Source organism: Salmo salar, chromosome ssa05, assembly GCF_905237065.1.
Source record: "Salmo salar chromosome ssa05, Ssal_v3.1, whole genome shotgun sequence".
Classification (NCBI taxonomy): Eukaryota; Metazoa; Chordata; class Actinopteri; order Salmoniformes; family Salmonidae; genus Salmo; species Salmo salar.
Window position 1 is genome coordinate 59,973,046 of NC_059446.1, and position 16,294 is coordinate 59,989,339.

At 48.9% G+C, this 16,294-nt stretch overlaps 2 protein-coding genes across 6 annotated transcripts in view; one reads left to right on the plus strand and one right to left on the minus strand.

The window, feature by feature from the left end:
• Positions 1-1,662, plus strand: part of LOC106605337 (tyrosine-protein phosphatase non-receptor type 23) — a 30,384-nt gene extending 28,722 nt beyond the window's left edge. The window contains 1 exon segment of the mRNA XM_014200837.2: positions 412-1,662. Coding sequence (XP_014056312.2) covers positions 412-1,023 — 612 coding nt within the window. The 3' untranslated portion in view covers positions 1,024-1,662.
• Positions 1,663-1,778: 116 nt separating this feature from the next.
• The window catches only part of LOC106605338 (sterol regulatory element-binding protein cleavage-activating protein), a 34,642-nt gene continuing 20,126 nt past the window's right edge, over positions 1,779-16,294 (minus strand). For all 5 annotated transcript variants that reach the window (XM_014200843.2, XM_014200842.2, XM_014200839.2 and 2 more), the window contains exons 9-21: positions 15,524-15,618; positions 15,284-15,382; positions 14,773-14,985; positions 13,900-14,300; positions 13,532-13,678; positions 8,393-8,594; positions 8,085-8,200; positions 7,285-7,792; positions 6,863-7,031; positions 5,908-6,074; positions 5,666-5,746; positions 4,877-5,083; positions 1,779-4,657 (exon numbers count right to left, since the gene is read on the minus strand). In XM_014200843.2, the coding sequence (XP_014056318.1) occupies positions 4,412-4,657; positions 4,877-5,083; positions 5,666-5,746; positions 5,908-6,074; positions 6,863-7,031; positions 7,285-7,792; positions 8,085-8,200; positions 8,393-8,594; positions 13,532-13,678; positions 13,900-14,300; positions 14,773-14,985; positions 15,284-15,382; positions 15,524-15,618 (2,651 nt within the window). In that variant the 3' untranslated portion in view covers positions 1,779-4,411. The remainder of the gene's footprint in view (positions 4,658-4,876; positions 5,084-5,665; positions 5,747-5,907; positions 6,075-6,862; positions 7,032-7,284; positions 7,793-8,084; positions 8,201-8,392; positions 8,595-13,531; positions 13,679-13,899; positions 14,301-14,772; positions 14,986-15,283; positions 15,383-15,523; positions 15,619-16,294) is intronic.

A 16,294-nucleotide genomic window follows, 5' to 3' on the forward strand; every position in this document is an offset into this window, starting at 1 on the left:
AGAAGTATATGAGTTGTTGTGATTCTGGATGGCCAGATAGCTACCAACAATGTCAAGAAACTGCCATGTGGGGAATCGGAAGTGACTCGTTTCAGCTAGTTTAATCTTCATCTTGTCTTGTTTTGAGGTGTTTTGACTGATTTCATGTCAATGTTAATATGGCAAAAAATTCACTGGCTAGCTAACCAACAACTGTAATGATGTATTTTAGAGACAAGTGCTCATTGTGCACATTTATGTTTTCAATAAAAATTGGAGACAAAATATAGTTGACATGTTGTCAATCTAAGCCAACCCTGTTTTGCCCCATAGTTGCGCACGTTTCGCTGTTGTTGCTTGACAACCAACCCGTCTATGCTACACTACTGCTCACTCCTGTCTAAATATTGTCTGGTTGTCTTTTCCCTGTAGCCTTACTCTCGCCAGGAGTCCCAACAGGACATCGTTCTGGGAGGTGACATGACCATCAGCTCCATTCAGGCCACCATCGCCAAACTCAGCATCCGGCCTCCCAGTGCCACTGACCCAGCCATGGACCCTGTCATCGAGATTGGTGCCCCCTCTGGTCTGGAGGACCAACCCTTCATCCCCGCCACCGACCTGCCCTTGGACAGAGAGCCAGCCGCCGCCCCCGCCCGGGACCCCTCTCCCAGCGAGACCCAACGCTCCTCCCTCAGTCCCCCACGCTCCTCCCCAGAGAAGGTTCAGTCCCCACCACCCAATGGTGTGGATGCCACCGCCCCTTCCTCTCCCCCCACAGCCAATAACCATGCGGTCCCAGAGGTGACCCCTGATCCGGCCCCTCCCTCTGGCCCGGCCCCAAACTCCCTGGAGCTGCTGGCCTCTCTGACTCCCGAGGCCTTCTCCATGGAGGGTGGTGGGTGCAAGGGGAAGTACCGTGTCACTAAGCAGAGCTTCCTGCAGCCTGCCGAGGGCCAGGGTCTCAACCAGGGGCCCCACGAGGATGGGGGAGACGACCCCCTGAGCTGCCTAGACCCCCTCTGGAGCCTCAACAAGAACTGAAACACAGGAGCCACGATGCCCTCTTTCTCTCTCCCTTCATAGCCGTGTCAAACTGACCTGTAGCCTTTAGAACTAGTTCTTCTTGAGTCTCTGATTCTCAGTTAATGAACCAACATGATTAGAATGGTGGAAACTCCAAGAATCACAACTAGAAGTGCTTAGTGGTAGGGGCTAGGGGTTGGTTTGAACCTGGGCCTTTCTGTCGCTTTAGGGACACTGCAGGGGTCATACATTCTGCCTCCGATCACTGGTGGCCTGGCTGTGCTTCTGGGACCAAATCATGGTGCACTCGTCTTTTCTTTCCTTCTCTTTGTCCTGTGTTTCTACCTGTACCAGATGGGTCTGTTCTTCACGCCTTGTTTCAGAGCTGGCCACTACAATCCCAGCACGCCCTCGTACAGCTGGTCGCTCCAGGCACAGGGTTAGCTTGGGGTCTTCATGTGGACTAAGATGATGGTAGTGACTGATATGGTGGCACTAAGGTGACGCAGACAGAGGCCAGAGGGTGGGGGAGGAGCTTGCAGACGAAGGTGTCGTTATGGTAACCGCATACATGAATCAGCACGTCTTAAGTTTTTTTCTTGTCTTTCATTAACACTGTAAATATATCTTGAATAAATGTAGACTACCCTCATGTTATTACGTTGTCATGGTTTTGACTACGGTATTTAAAATACACACCCACAGCTTATGGAATGTTTGAATTTATGTATGGTTTATTTCTCTACAAAAATCACAGACTACAGACCACATGACAAGGTGTCAAAGCCTCTTTATTTGGAAATTAGTACAAAGTTTTGCTCCCGTGTTAAAAATAGTCCAGAACATTTGCTACCGCCACTACAGTCTGTGTACCCTAGCCAACCGAAGAAGGACCGGGAGGAGGGGGGCAGAGCAGGCCTATGATTCCACAAAAACAATATTTACAGCGGTTTCTCTCTGCCCCTCCCTCCGTCAACTATTTTGTAGGACCAAAAGGAACAGATCAAGGGGACATGGGCTATGTTCCAATTATCTTAAATGCTTCCCTTCTCATCTCCTTTCATCACTACTGATAGTACAGTGGCAGAACGCTGGGAAACATATGTAAGGAGCATAGTGCCCCCAACACCAGAGTTGTGCGGTTTAATTCCTGCATAGGCCACATATTGTGACTGAATGTGTGTGAACTGTTGCAATGGATGGGTGTCAAATAACTATCGTGTCATTATTTGCAAGCAAGGAGATAAGGAAAGGCAGCTTAAAAGGACTTGGAACACAACCATATTTTACTGCCCAACTCAGGCAGCAGTTTATATCCTTCAACATTCATTCCTTAGAGACCCAAGTCGTCATCACTCACCCCCCCCACACTGCCAGAAAGAGACCATTTGGTCAGGAAGTAAAAAATAATCTTCAAATTATAAGTGAATCTACACACTCACCTATTATTTACATGAAAAAACACAAAATAAATTAGAAATGTTACAATAGAACATGGGTGCACAACTCCAGTCCTTCTGGGAGGCGCGTGTCTGGGTTTTCCTTTGTCTTCAATTCATGTTATTGATAAACCAGCAGACACTGCAACACTTGAGGACTAAAGCTGTCCACCCCTGCATTCACAAGTCTGACGTGTGTCTTTCTATACATTATGTTTCAAAGTGCCTAGAGTGTGTGTGAGCATGTGCATTTCAGAGGGTTAAGAGTTAGTGTGTTATATCTGTGTATGTAGAAGTTGAGTGGATTTGCTTTTCAATATCAAGCGTCACAGATCTACATTCAGCTATGGGTGTAAGTAACCAAGTAGGCTAACGTCTAAGGTCAAGCCCACTAGGCTCTCTGCATTGCGTGTGTCTGCAGGCTAGCGCTACGGTCACTCAGAGCGAAGGGGCTGGAAGAAAGGTTGAGTTAGTAGAGGGGGTCCAACGTAGAGGGTACCATCAAACTCCTCATATTCCTAGTCTGAGGCCCTCGCGGACTCCTTTGCTCACTTGAAAAGACTGGCTGGGCCAAGGTGGAGTTATCACCACATTACTGGTACACTACCCATCCTCTCCTTTATGCCTGATAGGGGTTCTCAAACTCACAAGCAGATAATTACAGAGATAAAAAAGAAGGGAAAGTAAAGAGACCGTTTCATCGTATTGGGAAAAATATAGTGGACAGAGAAACCCAGTTGTAAGATGTTTTTCAAGAGGAAGCCATTTTAGGCATTTAAAAAGTAACGTGATTTCCTCAATGGAACCTTTAGTCAGAGAACAAGACGTACAATGGTACTAACGTAAAACAGTGCAATTGAATATATTCACAATCTCAAATGATCTGACATTTCTCCTGGGCCCAGTCAACATGGGAAGAGAGCAGCCAATGTAGAGCTACCACAACTTCACATCTCAAATTCAAGCAGAAAGTGTAGAGGTATAGAGCCTCCTACAGCTAAAAGGGCTCTTAGGGGCCAGATGGGTCCTCCTGCAGCAACAGTAGCCCTAAAATCAGAGCCTGAGGCTTGGTAAGGCAAGGGACCTCTCCCCCTCAATCCCCAACTACAAGAAAACATGTAAGCCTTTTCAGTTCCAAAATATTCATATTACAAATATTCATCATAACCAATGTTTAAAAAAAATAAAAAATCTAACTCGACATCTCCACATTATATTATGCACATCTCAAATTGGTACTTTAAAATGTATCACTAATAAATAGATTTAAACATAAAAACAACCCCCTCTCAAGGTGCATTTCATTACAGTAATCGTATCCAGTTATCTCACACACACACACACACAATAATGAAGGATTTTTGTCAGCAGTGTTTTCACCATAAAAAGAGACTGTTTTGTGTCCTGGGAAAGAAACACACACATGCTAGTAACGGCTTGGCCCTCAGACCTCATGACATGAGCCTGCCACAGCTTCGCTACACTGATTGGCTGGTGTGGTATCAAACACTCCGCCAATGACAGCAGCATAGAGTGACAGACTGTCTGATTGTTGGATGGGAACCCCTTGGGGTGTGTGTACCCCAAACCATCCAATGCATGGATACAAACCCCCTGAGCTACTAACAAGGTCAAGGGTCATCTTTCTGGTCAGACAGACCTCACCCTGTGGTTGGTTGACCACTTGTAAGTCTGTCTGTCTGTCTGACATCTGTCTCTCCAACCAGACATTAGCTTTCTAAAAAAATTTTATGTATTGCTATAGAAATGCCCTCCCACCTAATCAGGTGAAGCGCTAACGATCTAAATTAGCCAATCACGTCAACTCTTTCCAAGAAGATTGTCCAACTGCAGCGTAGTGTAGGGCCAAAATGAGTTGCGTTTGCATGTATCCCCATTGTCAGTACTGACCATTTCATCTACTCCTCCAGGCCACTGTGTGGCGCCTGTCCTAGTTCTGCTACTACTCAGTCCAGCTTCTCCAGCACCGAAGGTACGTAGACCAGGCTGAGCTCGGAGCCAAAGTCGCAGACGATGGCGGCGTTGTTCAGCACCACGAGCTGGCGAACCCCCTGGCCGTCGCTGCTCTGGCCCAGGTAGACCGTCTGGAGGAGGTCTCCGAAGTTCAGGTCCCAGAAGGACACACAGCCCTGGCCCCCTGTCACCAGGAGAGACTCAGAGATCACCCCCAGACTAGCACCACAGCCCACCTCCTAGGGGAGGGGGGGAAGAGGAAAAGAAAGAAAGAACAGGTTAGGTTTAGAGAAGGAATGGAAAATTGGGATAGGAGCAGGCGAAGAGGCATAAAGCATAAACTATCGTTGAAAAACAGGAGGCTAGTTTACCTGATTTCTCCCATATTATCCACACACACACACACACACACACACACACACACACACACACACACACAGAGAGAGAGAGAGAACCACCTGCTGTATGGAGTAGAGCTTGATGCCCGTACTGCGGTCCCAGATGCAGATGAGGTCGTCGAGGCCGCTGCTAATCACGCACGATGTGGTGCACACCAGCGAGGTCACGTCGCCGCGGTGACCGTACACGTGGCTGACCCGGCTGCCCGTCAGCACATCCCACAGGCAGATTGCTCCGTCCTGCCCCCCACTGGCCAGAACCATGGTCTACAACACGACAATGACTGATACTTCACATTGGTCATATTCATTAAGTACAAACAGAAAAAAGTGGACTGCTCTGGGAAGGGACTACCTGGAGTTGTTCATAAGAAATCCACATTTTCCGTTGCAAAATGTTTTGCTGCGAAGTGCCCTAGTAAGGGGGGGCTTACACTCGAATGGATTTTGATCAGAAAGGAGCACCTTAGGCCGCGTTTACACAGGCAGACTTTTAACCAATGAGACCAGCTCTGAAAAAGATCTGATTTGAAAAGATTTGATGTGATTGGTCAAAAGACCAATTAGTGTAAAAAAGATCAGAATTGGGCTGCCTGTGCCTTGGTGAGTCATGCACACCCAGCAAGACTGGTACACAAGGTTCGGAAAAGGTGGAATTTTAGGAGCAAGGTGAACCCATTGCTACATTGCACAACTATCCTTCTGGGGGAAATGATTCAAGGGAGCAGGTTTTGGGTTGGAATGCAGCCAGACAAGAGTTTAGCCATTGGAACACAGTTTTGGGGGACATGGCTGTACCATCGGACTGCCCGGGGGGGAGGGGGGATACAGACTGTACCATTGACCAACCTGGTCTATGTAGATGGCAGTGATTCCCCCAGAGTGGCCCTGGAGCGTGAAGAGACAGCATGAGTCCTCCAGACGATACACCTGACACACAGGGACACAGTAGGGTTTTAGTGTGTGTGAGTGAGTGAGTGAGTGTAGATTTTATTCTGTTTTAGCATGTAAAAGGTTGGTGAATGATATACACAAGTGTACACGTGTGTGTTTCTGTGTGTGTGTGTGTTCCTGTGTGTGTTCTCACTCACCCTGACGGTGTGGTCCTGGCTGCCCGTGACCACTCTGCCGGCCGCGGCTCGCAGCACCGTGATGGGTTTCTGGTGGGCACACTGCACCGAGCGCGTCAGCTGGCATGAGATCACATCCTCACTGCTGTAGCAGGGCGAGGGCAGCATGTTACTACGCCCGGGGGGACCTGGCACCACACACACACACACACACACCCAACATGGATAACACACTCATTACAGATGTTTCCAGGTAAAACGCTCCCAAAGTCAGGACGTCACAAACGTCAAAAGTAAACATGTCTGAAGACACCTTACTTGGTAATTAGTTAACTACACTATTGATAGCTACCGTAGTACTTCCCGGTCAATAACATGTCTCCAAGAATGACCAGGTGACTCCAGTTGTTGACATTTTACCCATCGACTTTCCAAGCGTATTAGACATACACTGAGTGTACAAAACATTAGGAACACCTTCCTAATATTGAGTTGCAGCCCCTGTTGCCCTCAGAACAGCCTCAACTCATCATGCTTCCCACAACTCGTCTAATGCTTCCCACAGTTGTGTCATGTTGGCTGGATGTCCTTTGGGTGGTGGACCATTCTTGATACACACAGGAAACTGTTAAGCGTGAAAAACCCAGCAGCGTTGCAGTTTTTGACACACTCAAACCGGTGTGCCTGGCACCTACTACCATACCCTGTTCAAAAGGCACTTAAATATTTTGTCTTGCCCATTCACCCTCTGAATGGCACACACACAATCCATGTCTCAATTGTTTCAAGGCTTAAAAATCCTTCTTTAACCGGTCTCCTCCCCTTCATCTACACTGATTGAAGTGGATTTAACAAGTGACATCAATAAGGGATCATAGCTTTCACCTGGTCAGTCTATGTCAAGGAAAAAGCAGGTTCCTAATGTTTTGTGCACTCGGCGTATATTGGGTCGTTTAACAGTGTGTGTGAAGCTCACCTCTGTACTGCAGTAGGCCCAGAGGCTTGTTGATGTCGACAGTGAAGAAGTCTAGCGAGCCGTCGAGTCTGGCCGCCACGATCCTGTTGTTGAGGAAGGCCAGGGCCGTGATCCCAGAGACGCCGTCTTCATTACTGCAGCGTAACGAGCCCTCCACTGCGTCCCACAGCTAACCACATAACACGTTAGTGCACTTGCCCTGGCTTTTTATCGCTTTCGCTGTGCCAATTTCTCCTACTCTGACTCTCTCTCCTCTTGCAAATATTGTTTCCTGCTTTCTAATTATGACTACCTCTCTTTCCCCTTCTCATCCACTCCCTCTGCACCCATCCCATTCTTTCTTTCTGTCTCCAAGGGAGCATCCTAAAGTGTCTAGTGACAGGGAAGCGGCTGGGGGGGGTCGATTTGGGATTGGGTCTCACCTCCAGTTTGCCGCTGCTCCTCCCAGCAGCGATGAGGTTCCCCCGGAGCTCCATGGCCCACACGGCGCTCTCCCAGTCCGGGGTCCCCTGGCCCTGTGGAGCAGGGGGCTGGATGTACCCCAGGCTGCGTCTCCTCTGGGGAGGGGGTCCCGACGGGGGTGAGGGGGAGGGGTAGGAGGCAGTGAGGCCCGGCGAGGGAGGCTCGTGCTCCAGGTAGGCCTTCTCCACCAGCCCCCCGAAGTCAAAGCCATCCCTGGGCGGGGTGAGAAGGAGGTGGGAGGGGGGCTGGGAGTCGAAGTTGGTGTCGATGAGGGGGGTGAGGTCGGGTTGGTCCTCAAAGAGGGCAGGACGTGGGGTGGTCCGCCGCCTGAGGGGGTAGCCCTCATCCTCATCAAAAACCCCGCCCTCTGATTCTGTCCCGCCTCCCAGATTCTCAGGTTCGGCCACACCCACGGCGTCCCAGCCATCCCGCTGCTCCCAGCAGCCACTGCTGCTACTCCGCCGCAGCCTGACAGAGAGACAGTTTAGTGTTCAGGGTAGGAGGCTGGATATGCATACAGGAGAACAGGAGGAAAGACTATGTTGGAAGAAATAAAGGACATGGGAATGGGAAGAACGGTGAACACAGACAAAAAGTTATTATTAAAATAATACAAGTTGTACTCCGAATAGGTGTATGGTGCCAGGCCAAAAAATAGAAACATTATGCATGAATACAAGCATGAACTGTCCATAGGTGTGTGTGTATGTAAGCCTGTATTGGCCAAGGTGACCTTGTGGATATGGTACGTGTGTGTTACCCATGTTTAGGAATGACAGTGAGGCAGTCTCCAGTCTGAGCGTCCCACACACGGATCTGTCCTGCCAGACAACAACTGGCCAACAGCATGCCGTCACTCGCCAGACACTCTATATCCTGGGGGGGGAGAAAGAAAGAGAGAGAAAGAGAGAGAGAGAGGAAGGAAGAGAGAGAATGCAGAGGAGAGATACTTGTAAATATTCATGCTAATGAACAACGGTATGTGTCACAGTGTGTGTGTGTGTGTGTGTGTGTGTGTGTGTGTGTGTGTGTGTGTGTGTGTGTGTGTGTGTGTGCCCAGTCTCTCACCATGCTGTGTCCACGCAGCAGCAGGGGGGAGATCTCGCTGATGGGTGGCGAGTAGCCGTAGTCGTCGCAGGGCAGGTCACCACGGCGCCGGCGGCCGTGGACCACGCCGTTCTGGCCGTAGTTGCGGGGACAGAGGACCCGGTAGAGACAGAAGAGCAGCAGCACCAGCAGAACCCCTGCCGCCAGGCCCAGAGCTGCTACCCTAGAGAGAGAGAGAGACAGACAGACAGACAGACAGGGTTAATAACCTGTTTGCTGCCTTCTCTATACGCGCCAATAAAGCTGGTTTGGATTGTATCGAGAGAGAGCGAGTTAAATGTGTGAAGAGAGAGCACATTAGAGACAGAGAGAGTACCAATGACGGGGAGACCAAGTCATCTCGTGGCCACCACAGAGCATCTTACAATAGCAAGACTTGAACCTTGAGAGAAGTGTGAACTTGACGCAATGGCGTACCGACATAAATCCTCAGCTCGTCAGAATGACATTCCATAACATATCTGTTCATTGTCCCCCCATGAGGAAAGCCTGGAAAGCAGAGCCGTGTGTAATGGGTCCAGTGTGTCCCTCTAGTGGAGACGGTTGTAAAGGCAGAAGCCGCACCTGTCGTGTAGAATGAGTCACTGTGTGTGACCAGCTCCACGTGCAATACCAGTCCTGAAACCACGGCAGAGTCTGATTGGTCCAGCGCACGTCCTCTCTCACACATGCTCATGCATGGAGTCGGCGTGTACATACTGACTTGATTGTCCCCTTAGGGAAAGGTTATACCCATGTGGTGTGCACAAACTGGCTGCACATAGCACATGTTCAAGCCAATCACACCACTTCAGTTGAAGTATGCAAATGTTGACCGTTAAGAGCCGGGGACAAAATGGTTGTTTTCCCTCACCTTATGGTTGCACTTCCACTCACACTACAACAGAAAGCAGCCTTTCTATTTGAGGCTTGAAATGTTACAAAACGATCATACTAATGTAATTCCATCACCGCCACAGGCCTAACATAATAAAATAGTGTCTAACATTGATTGGCAACCAGTTTATTTGTTTATGATTATTGTAAACAGGCTGAGGGAGATTCTCTGATGGTTGTCTCTACCAAGTCTGTCCCCAAACAATTTGATTTGCTGGTTTTAAGCATTAAACTTTCAAATAGCTCTTTGTTGACTGTTGCTGGGTGCTATCGTCCTCTATCAGCACCGGCCTGTACCCTACCTGCCCTAAGCTCTCTCCTGGTCCCTTACACCAAGTCTGAATTTGTTCTGCTAGGTGACCTAAACTGGGACATGCTTAAACCACCTGACCAAGTCCTAAAGCAATGGGACTCCCTAAATCTTTCTCGGATTATCACCAATCCCACAAGGGATGACTCCAAACACCCAGAAAAGGCTACTCTCCTCTTTGTAATCCTCACAAATAATCCTGATCGGTATCATTCTGGTGTTTTCTGTATTGACCGTAGTGATCACTGTTTTACAGCCTGTGTTCGTAATGGCTGCTCAGTGAAACGACCTGTCCTGATTTGTCATAGACACTTGCTAAAAAACATTAATGAGCAAGCCCTCCTTCATGAACTGGCCTCTGTAAAATGGTAAAGAATCAGCTTGATCGAAGACACTTGGAACTTATTTTTTGATATTTTCAGTGGTATTGTTAACAAACCCGCCCCCATAAAGGATTCGACCGTGATCTTGGTTCGACCGTGATCTTGCGTGTGCCGAGCCTTTTGCCAAATGCAATTCTTGAGGTGGAGTAACGGTTAAAGACCTGGAGAATAAACACCACATGGGTATAACCTTTCCCTAAGGGGACAATCAAGTCAGTATGTACACGCCGACTCCATGCATGAGCATGTGTGAGAGAGGACGTGCGCTGGACCAATCAGACTCTGCCGTGGTTTCAGGACTGGTATTGCACGTGGAGCTGGTCACACACAGTGACTCATTCTACACGAAAAGAATTGCATTTGGCAAAAGGCTCGGCACACACATACTCAGGCTGACTGGCTATCGTTCAGGCAAATGAGAAATAAGTGCACTCAGGCTATCCGGAAGGCCAAAGTTAGTTACTTTAAGGAGCAGTTCTCTCTCTGTGGGTTTAACCCCAAGAAGTTCTGGAAAACGGTTAAAGACCTGGAGAATAAACCCTCCTCCTCACAGCTGCCCATGTCCCTTAATGTTGATGATGTGGTTGTTACTGACAAGAAGCACATGGCTGAGCTCTTTAATCGCCACTGTTATTTTTATTGACTTGGTCAAAGCTTTTGATACGGTAGACCATTCCATTCTTGTGGGCCGGCTAAGGAGTATTGGTGTCTCTGAGGGTTCTTTGGCCTGGTTTGCTAACTACCTCTCTCAAAGAGTGCAGTGTATAAAGTCAGAACATCTCAGCCACTGCCTGTCACCAAGGGAGTACCCCAAGGCTCAATCCTAGGGCCCACACTATTCTCAATTTACATCAACAACTTAGCTCAGGCAGTAGGAAGCTCTCTCATCCATTTACATGCAGATGATACAGTCTTATACTCAGCTGGCCCCTCCCTGGATGTTGTGTTAAATGCTCTACAACAAAGCTTTGTTAGTGTCCAACAAGCTTTCTCTACCCACAGGGGGGGGGGGGTCTGTGGGGAGACTGTCCTTCTCCCCACAGGTGTGATTACTACCTCTGAGGGTTTAGAGTTTGAGGTAGTCACCACATACAAGTACTTGGGAGTATGGCTAGACGGTTCACTGTCTTTCTCTCAGCACATATCAAAGCTGCAGGCTAAAGTTAAATCTAGACTTGGTTTCCTCTATCATAATCGCTCCTTTTTTACCCCAGCTGCCAAACTAACCTTGATTCAGTTGATTCATTCATCCTACCCATGCTAGATTACGGAGACATAATTTATAGATCAGCAGGTAAGGGTGCTCTCGAGTGGCTAGATGTTCTTTACCATTCAGCCATCAGATTTGCCATCAATGCACCTTATAGGACACATTACTGCACTCTATACTCCTCTGTAAATTGGTCATCTCTGTATACCTGTCGCAAGACCCACTGGTTGATGCTTATTTATAAAACCCTCAGACCTCACTCCCCCCTATCTGAGATATCTACTGCGGCCCTCATCCTCCACATACAACACCTGTTCTGCCAGTCACATTCTGTTGAAGGTCCCCAAAGCACACACATCCCTGGGTCGCTCCTCTTTTCAGTTCGCTGCAGCTAGCGACTGGAACGAGCTGCAACAAACACTCAAACTGGACAGTTTTATCTCAATCTCTTCATTCAAAGACTCAATCATGGACACTCTTACTGACAGTTGTGGCGGCTTTGTATGATGTATTGTTGTCTCTACCTTCTTGACCTTCGTGCTGTTGACTTTGCCCAATAATGCTTGTACCATGTATTTGTTCTGCTACCATGTTGTGTTTCTACCACGTTGTTGTCATGCTGTGTTGCTACCATGCTGTGTTGTCATGTTTTGCTGTTATGTTGTTGTCTTAGCTCTCTCTTTATGTAGTGTTGTTTCTCTCTTGTTGTGATGTGTGTTTTGTCCTATATTTATATTTTTAATCCCAGGTCCCCGTCCCCGCAGGAGGCCTTTTAGTAGGCTGTCATTGTAATAAGAATTTGTTCTTAACTGACTTGCCTAGTTAAATAAAGGTTAAATAAAATTAAATAAAAGCGAGAGTTTCAAAGGATTCTGTCCTTGATTGGACAACCATAGAGATATTCTGGGAGAATCATCCAGGCCCCTCCTCCTTGACCTGACCCAAAGATTGTAATAGATCAATCTCCGTCTGTGCCTGATCTGGGTTCCACAGATGACCTTCACCACTGTGGCCTTTCTCTCAGATATGTACCGTGAACACTGATCTGGGTTTCACAGATGACCTTCACCACTGTGGCCTTTCTCTCAGATATGAACCGTGAACACTGATCTGGGTTTCACAGATGACCTTCACCACTGTGGCCTTTCTCTCAGATATGTACCGTGAACACTGATCTGGGTTCCAGAGACGACCATGACCTGATGAATACGATTCAAACCTTCCACTTCCAATGAAACACCTCTCTGGCGTTACACATCACAGTGGACACAGTTCCAGATCCATTTTAATATGCTATTATTGGTCAAGGACGTAGTATACCGCAGGAAAAACACTGGTGGTCTCAAGCAACACAGCACCCCCTCTGCCCAATTCTGTTTATTCTAATAAAAACATTGACGTTGGACGTACTGCCTGTTGCTTTGAGGAACCTTTGACCCCTACTACCAACAAAATAGAACTAGGGAAAACACAGTTGAGAGACCGTTTCACTCAGTCCCAAAACCACACCAAACATAAACCCACTCCACCATGACATCGTCAACCCACGGACATCTTACGAGTAACCTGACAGCCAATCAGATGAGCCGGTAGACAGGACCAAAGTCTGTGAGTCAGTGAGGGAGTTCATTTTGCATGGCCCTGTGCCCCGGGTGGGTGGGGGCACCGATGCAAAACCAACCTCGCCCAATATCCAGTCAACTCAGCTATAGAGATAAGAGAAAAACGGCTTTCTCTTTCTTCCTACCGTTTTTGAGATAACCATCGACACGGTGACGGACTGTTTGGCCGTGTTTCGTTGACAAGGTTAGAAAGAGGAAGAAAAGAGAGGTGTGGGACTAGCGTTGCAAATCCTGGTTGGACGGTTCCGGATTTCCTGCTTATTCCTTCCTGATTCCGGGAATCCTCCAACCAGGATTTGGGGAAAACCATGGAATTTATTGAAAGTTTCCGGAATTTTGCAACCTCTACGTGGGACAAATGCAAACCTATACTGTATGAGATGTGGGTTTGGACTATGTGGATTATCACTGAATCTCTTGGCCTTGACGCCATAATCGTTTACTATAACATTGATCTTTCGCCTGCACAAGGACATTAGCATGGACTTTGAAGTGGTGTGCACTGTGCATGGGTGTGTGTGTGTGTGTGTGTGTGTGTGTGTGTGTGTGTGTGTGTGTGTGTGTGTGTGTGTGTGTGTGTGTGTGTGTATTTGAAAAACATGAAGTGCATGGATTGTAGTAGGGGGAATATTAGTCAATCTGTAGTTTGAAGGCGTTGGAAATGGAGGTTGGTGTGTGTGAGAGTGTGTCGGTACTGACTTGTAGAGCGTGAGGTCTGCGGGCAGCTCGTTAGTTTTGAGGCTGGGCGGCGGGGGGTGGCGTGTGTCCTGGGGGTGACGCGTCTCGATGGCCTCCCGGGGGCTCAGGTGAAGCGTGACAGGAATGACAGGCAGGATGCTGATGTATCTGTGGGACAGAAAGGTAACAAAATGACTTTTCCTACATTAAACAATGAATTCGACCTTTCTTCCCTTCCATAACCCAAAAGCATGGTAAGTAGGGTCAACAGTGGCACACACTATGCACATACGCGCACACACACACACACACACACACACACACACACACACACACACACACACACACACACACACACACAATAACTCATTCCAACTCCCCTGACCTACCTCTTGGCCAGAGTAATATTATAGTAGCTGAAGAGCGAGGGCCAGTGTCTGAAAGACAGCCTCCTCCAGCCCTCCTCATCCTCCGCCCCCCAGCTGATCTGGGGCACCAGGGGTGGGGCCTGGGCCTGGTGGGGTACTCCTTCCCTGGGGGCCCCGTGGTGGCCCTGGGACTGGTTCTCTGGAAGCGGGGTGGGTTCAGCGGGGGCAGGGAGGACACTGAGGGTGCTGGCGGGGTCCCCTCCTGGTCCAGGGAAGACCGGGGCTACTCCCAGGTGGGGGGGCAGACCCCCGGCCCCACCCTCCCCCAGGGGGCTCTGTTCAGACACCTGGGCTGCCAGGTAGGTACGGAGGCCAGCGGGGTCCGTGTAGGCCAGGATGCCAATCCAGATCACTGTACCCACCTACAACAATACAGGGATAGAGGGACATGTCAACGCATGCAGAGAACTACTTCAAGGAAGTACTGTAAACGTTCAGACATATAGAGACAGACAAATACTGACAGGCGAGACAGACGGTAACACACGCAGACACGACGGCCCAACAGGCAGACTCTCTGTGAAAAGGCCTTGAGACAGTCACCCTCAAGGCTTCTTCACACTGCATGTTCTTAGCCCAGTGCCAACTCACTCTCCTTTCACACAAGCATTTGTTAACACTGGACTAAGTGAAACTGGGGTCGGAAGATTCCGGTAACTTTCCCCAAATTCCCAGAAAATCCAGTTAGGAAGATTCCCGGAATCAGACGGGAATAAGCAGGAAAAATCAGGAATCTTCCGATCCTCATTTCTGAAAAGCCTGTGCATTTAGCAAAATAATCGTGCAACCCTAACTTAAACGGTCTTTTCAGGAAGTGCCTCCAGCCAGTCTCACCATGATGAAGCGCTGGGCCAGACGCGTGCGGGCCAGGAAGTAGACCACACGGAGCCTCTTGGGCAGACGCAGGTTCCTGAAGGCGGGCGTCTGCAGGGTGATGGTGTAGGGCGAGGGCCGTGGGGGAGGAGGCGCCTCCCGAGGGCGCAGGGGGCCCGGTTTGGGAGGGGGCATCCCTGCCTCGGCTGGAAGACGCCGGTTCAGATCGGCCAACTGTGTGTGTGAGAGGACAGTTTTAGGGTGCGCGGGCATGTGGGAGTGTGTAACATGTATGCAAGTACAAGTGCATGGATCAGTGTTAGAGTATGCATGCATCTACGACTGTAACAGAGGAACAAGGTGGATAAAGAGAGACTGTCAATATTATACTGAGCACTGTAGACTGAGGAAATCACTCAGGTATCAAGAGACCTCACCTTCACATGGCAAATGTGTGTGTGTCTATGACCTCACCTCCATGCTGTAAATTACTAAGGAAAGCACTGTTGACAGTGTGTGTGTGTGTGTTCACCTCCATGCGTCGGATGTCAATGGAAAGAACTGTGGTGAAGAAAAACATCTGAAGGAAGAAGTCAGACACCAGACCCACCACAGCAAACAGACAGAACTCCTGGAAACACAGAAATAAACAGCAGGCCGCTCATAACACGCACAGTAGTAGTGTGTGTGTGTGTGTGTGCATGTTGAGTGGCAGTATGATCTACTCTATGTGAATGAAAGTGTGTGTGATAGATCGGTGTGTGTGTGTTACCTGGATAGCGGGCACCAGGGTGAAATATCCTATGAGGACGATGCACAGCTCTGTGGCCATGTTCTTCATGATAGACCAGCTCTCATTACTAAGGCCTGGAGAGGGACAACACAAGACCACATTAACAAATGTTTGGATTTCACACACACGTTTTGTTCTTCTATCCTCGTGGGGACCTAAAATGAATTCCCATTCCAAATCCTATTTTCCCTATCTCTAAAACTTACCATAACCCTAACCCGTAACTCTGACCCCTTACACTAATTATTTTTTCATGGTACTTTTTACCCCCAATTTTGTGATATCCAATTGGTAGTTAAAGTCTTCTCTCATCGCTGCAACTCCCGTACGGACTCGGGAAAGGCGAAGGTCGAGAGCCATGCGTCCTCCGAAACACGACCCTGCCAATCCGCACTGCTTCTTGACACACTGTTCGCTTAACCAGGAAGCCAGCCGCACCAATGCGTCGGAGGACACACCGTCCAGCTGGCGACCGAAGTCAGCGTGCATGCGCCTGGCCCGTCACAAGGAGTCGCTAGAGCGCAATGGGACAAGGACGTCCCGGCCCGGCAAAACCTTCCTCTAACCCGGACGACGCTGGGCCAATTGTGGGCCAATGGGTCTCCCGGTTGCAGACGGCTGCGAAACAGCCCGGGATCGAACCCGGGTCTGTAGTGACGCCTCAAGCACGCTGCAGTGCCTTAAACCGCTGTGCCACTCAGGAGGCCCCCTTACACTAATTCTAACTACTAATTCACTACTGTAAGTCGC